The sequence below is a fragment of the Propithecus coquereli genome, unplaced genomic scaffold (genome assembly GCF_000956105.1).
Source record: "Propithecus coquereli isolate 6110/MARCELLA unplaced genomic scaffold, Pcoq_1.0 Scaffold37, whole genome shotgun sequence".
NCBI lineage: Eukaryota > Metazoa > Chordata > Mammalia > Primates > Indriidae > Propithecus > Propithecus coquereli.
This window is the reverse complement of record NW_012149396.1, coordinates 6750083-6764740: the sequence shown is the minus strand read 5'-3', so window position 1 is coordinate 6764740 and position 14658 is coordinate 6750083. Positions and strand designations below refer to the sequence as shown.

The window sequence follows — 14658 nt, the reverse complement described above, 5'->3', positions numbered from 1 at the left end:
TACCTCTTCTTGGTCTTAGACCCTGAGAATATACATGAAGCATGAGAGATGACATAAAGGCAAAAAGGATTATTGCTGTATTGATGAAATAATCATTTTGTTAAGGAATTATGGAATACCTGCAGATGAGGCATTTGTCACCATATTTGCAACTTCAAGAAAATCTAGGTGCTTGTAACTCAGATTTTAGGAAAAAAAACAAATGTTGCTTTATAGTGTATCTGTTTAGTTGCCTTCAAATTCCTCGGGAACCATGACAATGTTCATTTTACATATTGTCCTTGGTCTGCTCAGCAGAATGGCTGAAGGACTGGATACCAGGCCTGGCTCACGGGTTCTTCCTCAGCCCCCAGAGCCAAGAGAAAATCTCAACATTTCCCTCTGTGGCTTCTTCAGGAAAGAAGGTCATGGTTTGGTAGAAAGAGCAGTTTGGCAACCACAACAGGTTGTAAGAACTATTTGTGTTTTAAAAGTGATCATAAATATTGGATAAGATGTAATTTATTTTTTTAGAACTACAAAGCGTTATTGAAAACTTAGGTTTGGACAAGTCGTTACAGTTATGTTTTGAATTTGCCAGACCCTGTGTTCTGTTACTAGGGCAGGATTTTTGAAACTTCTTTTTAGTTGGAAACTCTGATGAATTGGCAGTCACTTCTCAGGGTCTGAGTAATAACAGGTTATGTTCTCCAACACGTTTTTCTTAAAAGATCTCATTATCCATCTTTACGTTCATGACTTTTAAGACCTAGATAAAATTTATAATTGTCTAATTTGAAAATGTTATTTATTGACTATTGGAAGGATGAATAAAATTGTGACTTTAATTTTTATCCATTCTGGAAAACCTCCCCCTGTAAAAAATTATGCCTTACAGTCATGGAAGGCCATGAATAAGCCTTTGAAAATTTAACTGTATCTTAGTTAAAACTCCTTCGATTACAAGTATTGGAGAACAACCAAAGCTAGCTTAAGAATAAAAATAATTCATTTAAAAATATTCAAAGATGTCTCCTGCCCAAGAAGCCAGGCCTTGGGAACATGCTGGAACCAAGACCTAGAGTTGCACCAGGAATCTAGTCATGTGTCTATCTCTCTCTCTCTTTCTCTCTCTCTCAACTGCTCTATTTCTCTGCCCCTCAGAACTCTTCAGAAAGAAATATATCCAGGCTACAACTCCAGATTTACACATTCAAATTCCAGACACAAGCACACCTGAATCCTAATTCCAGAATATCAAGAGAGACTGGACCAGCTTGGGATTTCTGTCAGGGTTTAGCATAGGAAACAGACCCCTTGTAGGTACTTTAAACAGGAATTGATTAATCCAGGGGACTAGGCACTTTCAAAAGCTCTGGATGGACTAAAGAAGCAGGTTCTAAACTGAGGCTCTAACCTCTGGGTAGCTTATGGGCAGAGCTTCTACCTTTGAGATTCCTCTGAAGAGCAGCTCCATGGAGAAGCCTTTGCAGATGCCTGTCTACATCTGGGCAGCTGGATACAGACTTAGCCGCAAAAAAAGCCAGAAAGGGAAGGGATGCTGGCTTTTTTGCCCATCTGCAAATGGGCTCTGATAAACTTCTGCTTCCAAGTTACAAGGGAATCTAAACAGTGGAGCCTAATTCACAAAGAGAACCTGGCTGCAGGAGGAGTCTGGGAAGTGTAGGGTTTTTATTTACTTTCCCACCTCTCCGATTAGAACAAAGGTGGACTGAAGATTGAGGGAGCCAGTCTGTAGTATCTACTGCAGATTATGTATCTGCCCGAGGCTGACGCAGCTGTGGCCCAGGAGGGAGGGCCACCGTGTACACATGGGTGCCTGGGGCTCACCCTGTGGGTGGAAGGGATGGCTTATGAGCTGGGCAGATAATGCAAATGGAATTCACCACCCACGTGAGATCCTTTCACAAATATTTATGGAGGCCCTACCGTGTGTGCTCTGTTCAGCAACTTGTGATTCCAACTTTGAGTTGAGTTCAGGAGCTAGAGGGGAGGGATGGTGAGCAAGAGCTTTTGTATTTATTGTTCCATGAATGTCTGCCTTTGTTTTCTGTTTTGCTTTTTATCATCTGATGTTTTGCCTTAAAATCAGCTTGTGATCCACAGTGTGTATATGCTTTCTCTGTCCCACAGCTGCCCACATTGGCGTTGGGATCAGTGGACAGGAAGGAATGCAAGCCGTCATGTCGAGCGACTATTCCTTTGCTCAGTTCCGCTACCTGCAGAGGCTGCTGCTGGTGCATGGTCGGTGGTCTTACATAAGAATGTGCAAGTTCCTACGATACTTCTTTTACAAAAACTTTGCGTTTACTTTGGTTCATTTCTGGTACTCCTTCTTCAATGGCTACTCTGCACAGGTAATATAACATTATTCACTTATTTTTTTATTGGGTATAGAGCTTTTCTCTTAGATGAATAAAACTCTAGTTCTGAAAAGATAATTTGTTTCTTCTATATTTGTAGTTCTGGTCCTGTAGTTCCTTAAAGTCGGGGCATAGTTAAATAAGACCATGACTTTTATAAACTGTTTCTGGTGCTTTCAAAACATTTTATTTTGCCTTAGGAAGGGGGGTATTTGCTTCTGTTTATATCTTCATCTTAGGCTATTTTTTCATATTACCTTGCCATTAAGAATAGCATTAACAAACTGTGAAAGTGTAAAATTATATTGTGACCAAAGCTAAAGAGATTATATAAATTGTGGATGTTATAGTTCTATTATCATGTCTCTATTTGTTATTTTGGTTTTTTGTTTTTGCTGAAACGAGAGCAAGGGACATATCTAATATGCTAAAATGGTGATGCAGAAGAAAATTATCATAAATACAATTTGGACCTAAGTCAGTGCCTGTGTTGTCGAACCTTCTTTGATGCAATGCCAGAGACAAATGGCGTCTCCGGAATGAGGGCCAGGAGAGATTTCAAGCAGGGTCCCAGCCATCGTCCTGTTTCTGGGCAGGGCCATGTGTAACTCTTGTTCCTGAGTAAGCCCATTTCCTTTATCCCACCCTAAGAAATGATGCATGCACAGTGGTGTTTCTTTTCTTCAGAAGCATATTTTTTATATTCGCTCAAATTCCGTTTTACAAAGTATTTTCATGGAAATGTTGGCCTTGCAAAATAAAAGTTAAAAGAATTTTAATGGTACTTATGTGCTTTTGAAACAATTTTGTTTTATGTATTCTAAACTATGAATAAAGGGGTATAAAAACGATGAGCACTGACTTGTTTTCCAGCATTATTCACGTAGAATAGACTCTCTTACCACAGACTTTTTGGAGTATATCCCCCCCCCAGATTTATTCTGGGTCAGGGCTCGGGATTGGTTTCTGCAAAAAGGTCCGTGACTCTGCCCATTCCATAGACACAAACTCATGTTTTCTAGAAGTGTAGATGAAGGGTGTTTACTCAGGCAGGAGAAGCCCTCACTCAGCTGGGGATGTCCCTGCTTTGTGAAGTAGGTGAATGTGTGTCAACCAGGCTGGCAAACGTCTTTATCGGTAACACGGAGCCTCTGTCACCTCCTCACAGACCGCGTACGAGGACTGGTTCATCACCCTCTACAACGTGCTGTACTCCAGCCTGCCCGTGCTACTCATGGGGTTGCTCGACCAGGTAGGCGCCTCGCTGAGAGGGAAGCTTCTGGACAGATGAGCACCTGTTAGAGAAGTTACAACCAAGCGTTCCAGTGCATTCTTCTGGGATTTGCTTCTTTCTGAGTAAACCTTGTCATAATTCTGTTGTCAGGCAACAAGGGTAACTTCTGTGCTTCTTGTTTTACAATAAGAAAAGGGGATTTCCCTGTAGCCCCAGCTATTCAGAGGCTGAGGCAGGAGGATCGCTTGAGCCCAGGAGTTCGAGTCTGGTCTGGGCAGCATAACAAGACCCCGTCTCGGAGGGGGTGGGGGGAGAAGGATTTCTGTGACTGAGTTGAATTCACTGACAAAAGTGTTTGTCATGTTCCTTTTGGACACTAGACCTTACCTGAGGGACTCATATTTTTTCTATAATAATAACTTATTTTAAAAGTAAATTGTAATATTTTCCAAAACTTACGTGTTTCATTCCCAAATTAATCTGTATTTTTATCTACTAGTAATTCTTAGAGTGCTGTAATGAATAAAAAGTAATAATTTAGAATTAACTCATCGACTTATATGAGAGAATTTTTTCCCAAAGAATTTACAATAATCTTCCAGGAGGTAAAAAATAGCCTCCCTCTATGTTTTTTTGACATTACTAATTTTTCTTTCCATAAGTATGTTTTCTTTCCATAAGTAGCAAATAAGAAACTACCTAGCCTCTCTCTGAGTTAAATGTTAAGTAATGGTGGGCTAAAGCAATGAGATTGATCTTTGCACACAGAAAAATTGCAGGAGTGATCATCTTGTTCAGTTTTTCTTACCTAAAACGTAATAGCAAGTTGCAACTCTTTGTGAGATATAAATTGTAACACATCTCCAACTTTGACGTGATGGACAATACAGAACTCCAATTTTGTTTTCTCTTTAAGGATGTGAGTGACAAACTGAGCCTCCGATTCCCCAGGTTATATGTAGTGGGACAAAGAGACTTACTGTTCAACTATAGGAGATTCTTCGTAAGCTTGTTGCACGGGATCTTGACGTCGATGATCCTCTTCTTCATACCTTTTGGAGCTTATCTGCAAACTGTGGGGCAGGACGGAGAGGCGCCTTCTGACTACCAGTCTTTTGCTGTCACCATTGCCTCTGCTCTTGTAATAACGGTCAATTTCCAGGTACGTGGCTTTCAGTGACTGTATTCAGTGTTGGTACATGTTGGTACCTGTATTTTTGCACGTAGGCTGGTGTGCACATCCACCTGATTCCTAATGCACCTCTGCCACTTTATAAAATATGAATGCTATTTTCATCCCTTAAACCTGTGGTTCCCAACCCCCAGAGGCCATGGACTGGTAGTGGTCCATGGCCTGTTAGGAACAAGGCCACACAGCAGGAGATGAGCAGCAGGCCAGCCAGAGAAGCTTTATCTGCATTTATAGCCGCTCCCCATCTCTCATGTCACCGCATAAGCTCCGCCTCCTGTCAGATCAGCCATGGCATTATATTCCCATAGGAGTGCGAACCCTACTGTAAACTGTATATGCGAGGGATCTAGGTTGCACGATCCTTATGAGAATCTAATGCCTGATGATCTGAGGTGGAGCTGAGGCGGTGATGCTAGCGCTGGGGAGTGGCCACAAATACAGATTATCATTAGCAGAGAGGTTTGACTGCACCATAAATGTAATATGCTTGAATCATCCCAAAACCATTCCCTTCTCCCCCCACCCTCAGAAAAATTGTCTTCCATGAAACCTGTCCCTGGTGCCAAAAAGATTGGGGATCACTGCCTTACACCAAGCACATTTCCTACTTCTTGCCTGCGTCAAAGATGGTTTGGTTTGGTTGGGTTTCTGATTGTCTAGAGTGTTCAAGCCAAATCATGCATTAAGTTGCTGAATCCTATTTTCAGAATTCTTAGATCCTTTATTTCTTGCTAACTCCCCAAAATGAGTGCTCTGTTTTTCTCTGGTTTCCCAACAGATTGGCTTGGATACTTCTTATTGGACTTTTGTGAATGCTTTTTCAATTTTTGGAAGCATTGCACTTTATTTTGGCATCATGTTTGACTTTCATAGTGCTGGAATATATGTTCTCTTCCCATCTGCATTTCAATTTACAGGTTGGTATTTTCTAAATTCCAAAAATGTACAGACAAATTTCATTAGATTTTGATATAACTTCTGGGTAAGTAAAAAAAAAAATATAAATTATTGCTAGCGAAAATTAATGTCTTAACTGGAAATTGAATGGTGATGGTGGGTTAGGAGTGTAGTAATGTGAGTGGGAGGAAAGCAAGTTAAGATATAAGATACAATTGTGCATCTGTTGCATTAGATAACTTAAGGCTTAAAAAAGCTAGGTAAAAGCCTTTTCTTTTTTTCCCATAAAACCTATTGTTAGTAGGTTACTGGAAAAGTGGGTATACATGTATCGCTGGTAACACTATAGTATAGTTTCATCTTAGCAAAACACTATCTGAAAATCCATAATGGACTGCAAAGCTTTTCATACATTTTGGCCAGGTATTTTCACCTGGGGAAAATACCTTAAGATAAAACACACCAAATTTTGGCAAGGTAATGTGTAAAAAGACTATACCACCACCACATTTCTAATTGTAAAAAAGGGGGAAAAAATAGAAATAACCCAAAGACCTAAGATATTAAATTAGCTAATCAAACTACAAAATACAAGTATGATGGAATTCTAGAACTCAAAAGTGGTGTACATCTGTACCATGGTACTGGTCTATGGCCCATTAGAAAATGGGCCATACATCACTGCCTGAGCTCTGCACCGCCACCAACACCTTCCCGTGCACTCCCCCACCCCCAGTGCATGGAAAAGTTGTTTTTCATGAAACCAAAAGGTTGGGGACTGCTGCATGGGAAATATGTCTGCAGAACAATAAGTAAATTGATGGAAAACAAAATCATAATGTGACCAATGATTATATAAAATACATGATGAGTTAACAAATGTTAGAATGACTGTGAACTGATATAAAAAATATGAACTGAAATTTATAAGAACCTTATTTTGAATTGAGAGTTTGGATTCACAATGGGAAAAAAAAAACAAACTCATAAACTCGTTTTCCTGTAAAAGATTAGGCTTTTTATGACCAGTTGTTGAGTTGTAAAAGACAGTTGCTGTGGTAACCCTTTTCTTCTTGAGATTGAGCTCATTTTTTTATGATTGTTTTTTTCTTTCCTGACTCTGTGTTTTAGAAATTTAGTACCCAGTTACTTAGAATATTCCCACAGGGAGTGTTTTGTAATTCCATCCACATTTAGCAGTGTAAACATCGCATTTGAAATATAAAGACCATTATTTTTTTTACTTACTTAGAGTGTAAGTACAGAAAACATTGTGATAAATTTGTCTCTAGAAGATGTTAAGTATAGTTTGAAAACTGGATAGTGTATATGATTATGCGATCGTATTATAGAATTCAATTGTTACAACTTCTGACATAAAAACTTCGAAACCAAATTGCAGTGGAAAAGCATGGCATCAGGCAGAAATGGATTTCTTCTCTAAAACTCAGTTTCTTTCTTTGGCACAGAGGATAATACGCACCTCTCAGAACTGATTGAATGATGTGATCTTTATGAAACACCTGGTACTGGCAGTGCTAGTTTCTATTACTAATATTTGGCATTTTGAACCAAAACTACAAGTTGGAAAGTGCTTTTTTAAATTCATGAAAAAATTCAAAAGTCTCTTGCCTAATTTTGCATTTTTATTAATAATCAAAGTAGTGTGAACAAATGTGCTTTTGTTTTTTCCTTATTTATGTGCTCCTTATGTACATTTACCTCGTTCCAAAGTATTTGCCTGCCCAGTTTTGCTTTGCTTAAAATGATTTTAAAATGTCCATTCCAGGCCGGGCGCGGTGGCTCACGCCTGTAATCCTAGCTCTCTGGGAGGCCGAGGCGGGAGGATTGTTTGAGCTCAGGAGTTCGAAACCAGCCTGAGCAAGAGCGAGACCCCGTCTCTACTAAAATTAGAAATTAATTGGACAACTAAAAATATTTAGAAAAAATTAGCCGGGCATGGTGGCGCATGCCTGTAGTCCCAGCTACTTGGGAGGCTGAGGCAGCAGGATCGCTTGAGCCCAGGAGTTTGAGGTTGCTGTGAGGTAGGATGATGCCACAGCACTCTAGCCCCAGGCAATAGAGTGAGACTCTGTCTCAAAAAAAAAAATTTTTAAAAATGTCCATTCCTTGAGCAGTGATGGGATGTTTTCCGGAGGCCAATCTGGCTGTAAGTCTTTACCATAAATAATCTATTTGTGGATGTGGACTACTAATGTGCCTTTGGGATGGAAGCACCAGTGTGATTCATTCCCCGTGTTCTCTCCAGGCACAGCTTCCAACGCCCTGAGACAGCCGTACATTTGGTTGACCATCCTCTTGACCGTTGCAGTGTGCTTGCTGCCCGTCGTTGCCATACGGTTCTTGTCCATGACCATTTGGCCATCAGAAAGTGATAAGGTATACAGAAATACAGTCCTCCCCTAACTCTGAGTATCTCTCACAGAAATCAAAGCATTTCCTAACAGCACCTTTCCTGCAAAATTCCAAGCTCATGGGAAATTCAGTAAGAATGCTCTTTCTGACTGCTTCTTTCTTTAACTCCATCTTGCAAATAAGTTCTTTGGGATTGGGATTTTTGTTTTCTTGCTTTTTAATACAAAAATTTCTACACATAAACAAAATGAGAGACTAGAACAATCAGCCCCATGTATCTATCTCCTCGGTTGAACGATCCCAGTGTTAACATTTTGCCATGCAAACAAGTTGGGTTTTCTTTATTCTTCTTAAAGCAAAGTCACCTCCTGTAGCAGCATCCTTTTGGGCTACAAGTAACAAAGCTGTGACTCAAAATGTCTCAGTAATGTATCATTTCAACTCACATAATCATTAGCAGGCTGCAGGCTTGATTAACTTAATATCAAAAAAAGGACTCGGGGCCGGGCACGGTGGCTCACGCCTGTAATCCTAGCTCTCTGGGAGGCCGAGGCGGGCGGATTGTTTGAGCTCAGGAGTTCGAAACCAGCCTGAGCAAGAGCGAGACCCCATCTCTACTAAAATTAGAAATTAATTGGACAACTAAAAATATATAGAAAAAATTAGCCGGGCATGGTGGCGCATGCCTGCAGTCCCAGCTACTCAGGAGGCTGAGGCAGGAGGATCGCTTGAGCCCCGGAGTCTGAGGTTGCTGTGAGCTAGGCTGACGCCACAGCACTCTAGCGGGGGCAACACAGTGAGACTCTGTCTCAAAAAAAAAAAAAAAAAAAGGACTCGGGTTCTTCGTGTCACTCCCCTCTGTCTTCTGATTAGCTTCATCTGGACGCTAGGAGATGGCCACAGCCCTTCCCAGCGTCCCATCCTGATGTGTCAGCGTCCAGGGGCAGATAAGTGACCATTCTGTGGCATTCCCTTAGGAGTCTCGAAACTTCTCGCCCAAGGGCCCCAGCACACTTCCCTCCCTCGGGTCGCGTGTGCTAGAATTAGGTCACGTGCCAGTTCTTTGACTGTCCTTGCTGGGCACTAGTCCATCAGTCCCAGGGCCTGTGAGGGACGTGGGGCAGGGTACCGGAATAAAATCAGTCTCCTAGAAACGAGGGAGAAGATGCCGGGTAGGCAGCTGTCAGTGTCCCCCCGGGTGTCCCTTTTGCAGTGACGAGAGTACGCAGTAGCGGTCCTCTACCCCCGCCCCACCTCGTCTGTGCAGTGGGGATAAGAACGTCCCACGTCAACATGGGACAGGCGTGGGGGAAGCCTGGCGCAGATGCTCGATCAGTGTCTTGTCCTGGCCACCTCCCTGTGTCACCGACCTTACCTGCATCCCTCCGCTGTCTCACGCTCTCGCAGATCCAGAAGCACCGCAAGCGGCTCAAGGCGGAGGAGCAGTGGCAGCGGCGGCAGAACGTGTTCCGCCGGGGTGCGTCGTCGCGGCGCTCGGGCTACGCCTTCTCGCACCAGCGCGGCTACGCCGACCTCATCTCCACGGGCCGCAGCATCCGCAAGAAGCGCTCCCCGCTCGACGCCGTCGTGGCCGAGGGGACGGCCGAGTACCGGCGGACGGTGGAGAGCTGAGGCGGTGTCTCAGGAAGGAAGTGTCTATTTTTTTATGCAAGACTCTCAGGACTTTTGTTTAAGGTTATTGTCTTCTGTATCTTTGCTACACATTCAGTTGTAACAGACTACTTGGTTTGGGCTATTAATAGCAAAGCCAAGGGTACCTTTTTAAAGGTCCTGTTATGTTCATGATGGTTGAAAGGGAACGTTTTAATCCAGTCTCAATCCAGGGCAACAGAATTAGAAAACGTGTTATATTTCACTTCAAATGGTGTTAAAAAAAAATTACAATTAAACTTTATGATCTTCAGCATGAATTCCCAGGACTCCTTTTTACCCTTAGGCCACCCTTATTAGCAGGGTTTTTTTTTTAAAGTAATGACAAAAGACTCATGAATGTTCACGTGGAAGCTGAGTGGTCCAATGACTTTTTCAAAGTTGATAATAGGCTGTGTGGTTTCAGGTTAGAGTGGTTTAATGATTCTGTACAATCAAGGAAAATTCCCATTTCACAATCGTAAGGTTTCAGTCCGTTTTTGGTTTACCAGGTTAAATAGCACGTTATACTTTTACTATCGCATATTTTAGCAACTTCCTGTAGCACCAAGTGACTTGATTCTCTTGCTTTTAAAATGCATCTAAATATTGACGAGATTAAAAAAACTGTTTAAACACTGAGGATATCAGTGGTAAGTTGCAGAACATGTTGCAAAGCTTTCTTTTGAAAAGCAAACTTTGTGCCTGCCTATATGTAAAGTATTTTATAAGGGACTTGAACAGAGACACCTCACTCTTTTTTACTTATGTCTTGAGAGAAAAGGCTAGTGGTGGCACGTTTCCAAAACTGGGGAAAAAATGTGTCCTTTTAAATTTGGAAATAACTTTAGATAATTATGGAAACTAACCTCAAAGAGGTAAAAGTAATTTTTTCCAAAGGCTTTTTCTTTCACACCTTAGTTTCCATACACTAGTGAAGATGTAGGAGTGTTTTCAGTAATTGTTTTTTTACCATTGGGCTGTGCAAATGTTTATGATTTCAGTCCCTTTGAATTCCTATGAGGAAATCCCAACATGTATATAGTTCATTTTCTAGGTACGATAAGTGAATGTATGGCTCTTTAGTCTGTGGAAGTAAATTTCTGAAAGTTTACAACTTTTCTTTAGCTTGTAAATAAGTTTTTTTTTAAAAGTTAGCTTGTGTAATTCTGTCAGTTTCAGATTTCTCTCCCGTTTTGCAAATTGTGGGAAAGGTTGACAATGCAAATGTGTCAAAGACTTATACTGTTAGGTGCAATATTAACAATTTTGAAATGCAAATTGCTTTGGATAAATTATTTCTATGCTCTGTAAATCTGAGATTGTATATTTTTGTTTAAAAATAAATGTTTTAGTAAAATCTTTGGAAAGTATAGTCTTTTTTAAAGATTGGGGTATAGGGCTGGTCCGCAGATAGTGAGTTGTCTCATTTGATTGTTTAGTCAGTTACAGATTGAACTCCTTGGTCTACTTCCCTTCTCACTACTGCACTTTTAAGACTAGTCTTAAAAGATTGGGGTATATGACAGAAGAATCTAGACCCAGTGTAGGACTAAAGAAACTTAGTCTTTTAATGGTGAGAAATAGGGGACAAGTGACTACGAGGATGTGGATTTAGGGTTTGGAAGGGGCAGTTTTTCAAAATGACCTTACCTCTTTGGAGCCAGAAGAAAAAGGCAAACCTCAACCAAAGTAGGGGCTGGGAAATGAGCAGATAATCCTGGAAATACGTGATGAATAGCTGGCAGAAAAATGAGCAAAGAGGAGGGAGGGAGGGGTTGGGAGAGCCGGTGTTTGAGGCTGGGGGAGGTTAAGGCTAATGACCTGGCTGTGGGACAGGCAGCTCCTGGACACAGGGAAGCCAGCACCCCACTAGGGAAGGGTTTCTGTGTGACAGAGATGGGGGCCTCTTTGGGAGGCATAATTAGCAGCAGTTGAAAAAGTTAGTCTTGGGGTGCTTGGGATGAGAGTGGAGGGGCAGATTAGCCTCTGCAATAGAAACGGTAGGAGAAACATTCTAATCAGGCCTGGGACATCACCTCTAAAAGAATTAAAGGCCATTTTTTTTCCTGGAATGTACTACTGTACTTAAGTTGTTTGAGGGATGTTTTTAATCAAAGAGCACCACCTAACGGTTCTTAGTCATGTTCACCACCAGAAACTGCTCAGTAATAACATCTGATGGGGATAAAGTAATTCTTAAGAGACTTCAGTGTGATAGCAAAATATATCCTAAGGGGATCTAACTATATTTTAAACAGTTGCTGCCTTCATGTGCTATGCATGAAGCTTAGGAAAATTGCAAGACAGCTTCTAAACATCCTGTCGGGATCTGTTAGAAAGTTATGGCTGCAATACAATTTCTGGTGCACATGTAAACACAAAAAGGCCTGTCAAGACACTGAAAATGAGTATGTCTCAGGAAAAAGTGGAGATTGGGACCTTAAACACTAAAAATAATTATTTTTCCAAAGGTGATATCTAAATGGTCGATGAGCATGAAAAGATGCTCAACGTCATTAGTCATCAGGGAAAGGTGAATCAAAACCAGTGAGATGCCACTTCACACCCACTAGGATGGCTGGAATAAAAACAAGTGGGGAAATTAAAATCTTCACACGTAGCTGGTGGGAATGTAAAATGGTGCAGCCACTGTGGAAGACAGTTTGGCAGTTCGGTAAGTTACCATATGACCCAGCGAATGATTCCTCTCCTAGGTATACACCCAAGATAATTAAAAATGTGTTCAAACATACATACACTGATGTTCATACCAGCGCTATTCACAATAGCCAAAAGGTAGAAACCTAAATGTCCAACAGATAAATGGATAAATGGGTATATATAAAATGGATTATTTAGCCATAAAAAGGAGTGAAGTACGAATATGTGCTACAACGTAAATGAACCTTGAAAATGTGTTAAGGGAAAGCAGCCAGAGTTAAGGGGTCACATCTTGTAGGGGTCTATATTTACATATCCAGGATAGGTAAATCCTCACAGACAGCAGATTAGTGGTTGCCAGGGGCTAGAGAGAAGAATGGGGTGGGAGTGTTATAGTATTAGGGGTAGGACGGATGGACAGACACATGGGGACGGACACACACACACACACACACACACACACACACACACACACACACACACACACACACGGGGGGCGGGGGGAGAGAGAGAGAGAGAAAAAGGGAAATTGACTTACTGATTTTAAGGAACTAGCTCAGGACTGTGAGGGCTTACAAACAGCCAGGACAGGCAGGCCAGCAGGCTGAAATTCTGGCAGGAGTTCATATTGCAGTCTCGAATCTGAAAGGTAGAAACTGAGGCAGAATTCTTTCCTCTTCAGAGACCTCAGTCTACTGATTTAAATATTTTTAAGCCCCACCCCATCTGATTTGAATATTAATACCACCATCACAGCAACATGTAGACTTGTTTGACCGAATAGCTGGGTACCATAGCCCAGCTAAGTGGACACAAAATTAACTACCACGATGGGTATGGGGTTTTCTTTTGGGGTGATGAGGGTGTTTTGGAACTTATTGTGGTTGCACAACACTGAATATATTAATTCACTGCCACTGTGTTGTACACTTTACAATGGTTAATCTTATGTGAATTTTACATCAATTAAAAATAGAAAGTTACTTTGTTTTTATACAAAACAACCACCTTAGCCTTCAAGACGACTTACTTAGATCAGTCTAAAGGTCTTTCTTTACTCCATATAAATATGAAGAAGTGATGTCTCCCATCACTGCTGACTGGCTAATCACCCACCTCTACTACAGAGGCTGGAAATCTAAATACTTGTTCTCTCAAACTCCCTTACAGCTAGGGTGTCAATGTGACCCTCTATAGCCAAGGAGACAAAAGGTGAAGTGTGCTGGGAAAACCTTTACTTTCCTGAGGTACCTCAACTGCCTCTCCTCTTGTCTCACCCCAGCACACTTCTTCCTTCCTTGTGAGTGTGATGCCTGGAGTTTGGCAGCAATGTTGTTGCTATGAGGCAACAAGCCAACCTGTTAAGGATGGCAGGAAGGAAAATTGGAAAGAACCTGGGATACTGACATGGTTGAACAGCTAAACTGCCTACCTCCAGGTAACTTATTTGAGAATAAATCCTTATTTGCTTACGCTACATTAGTTTTCTGTTACTTATGGCCAAAAGCAATTCTAAATGATACAAAGCATGAAATAGACATGAAAAGGAAGAGGTTTAAAGGGGGAAAATAATTTGAATTCCATTAGACAAAAAGCCCAATAAATTAGAAGTATAAAAATGGCAAGAAGGGAAAACTCTTTGAAGGTGATATTGAGGTATTCTTAGAAAGCCCAGCAGATTCGACTAAGAAATTGATTAATAAGAATTCAAGATAGTGGAAACAAATATACAGATACCTTTCATTTATGCAAACTAATAAGATGATGTAATGGAGAAAAGACCATATTTGCCATTGCAACAAAAAAAAGATTAAATGCCCAGGAATAAACTTAAGTAAGCCATATATGAACATAACTTTAAAATATTAGTGAGGTCAAAAGAAGAGCTGAGCAAATGAAAAGCATATTCTGTTCTTGGATAAGACATAATACCATGAAGAATTGATTCTCCCCAATTTATAAATCGCATATGATCCCCACAAAAATGCCACAGTTTCCTTTAATAGACAGGCTTATTCTAAAGTTCAGGTGGAAAAAGTAATAAGGAGCCAGAAACCAAAACCAATGGGGTGAGACTGTCCCTACCGATATTAAACCACATTATACTTTGTAAAGTAGTTTAAACAGTGTGGTTCTGATGTGTGATGACACAGACATTCATGGAAGAGAATAGAAAAATCCAGAAATAGACTCAAACATATGTACAACTTTACTATATAAATGTGGCATCAAAGATCAGTAGACAGACTGGAGGTGGTGGCTCACGCCTGTAATCCTAGCAC

At 41.0% G+C, this 14658-nt stretch overlaps 1 protein-coding gene across 1 annotated transcript in view; it reads left to right on the top strand.

Moving 5' to 3' along the window:
- ATP8B1 (ATPase, aminophospholipid transporter, class I, type 8B, member 1) overlaps window positions 1-10004 on the top strand; it is a 175057-nt gene extending 165053 nt beyond the window's left edge. The window contains exons 20-25 of the mRNA XM_012651731.1: window positions 2134-2357; window positions 3532-3615; window positions 4514-4759; window positions 5568-5706; window positions 7956-8086; window positions 9470-10004. Coding sequence (XP_012507185.1) covers window positions 2134-2357; window positions 3532-3615; window positions 4514-4759; window positions 5568-5706; window positions 7956-8086; window positions 9470-9694 — 1049 coding nt within the window. The 3' untranslated portion in view covers window positions 9695-10004. The remainder of the gene's footprint in view (window positions 1-2133; window positions 2358-3531; window positions 3616-4513; window positions 4760-5567; window positions 5707-7955; window positions 8087-9469) is intronic.
- The last annotated feature ends 4654 nt before the right edge of the window (window positions 10005-14658 follow it).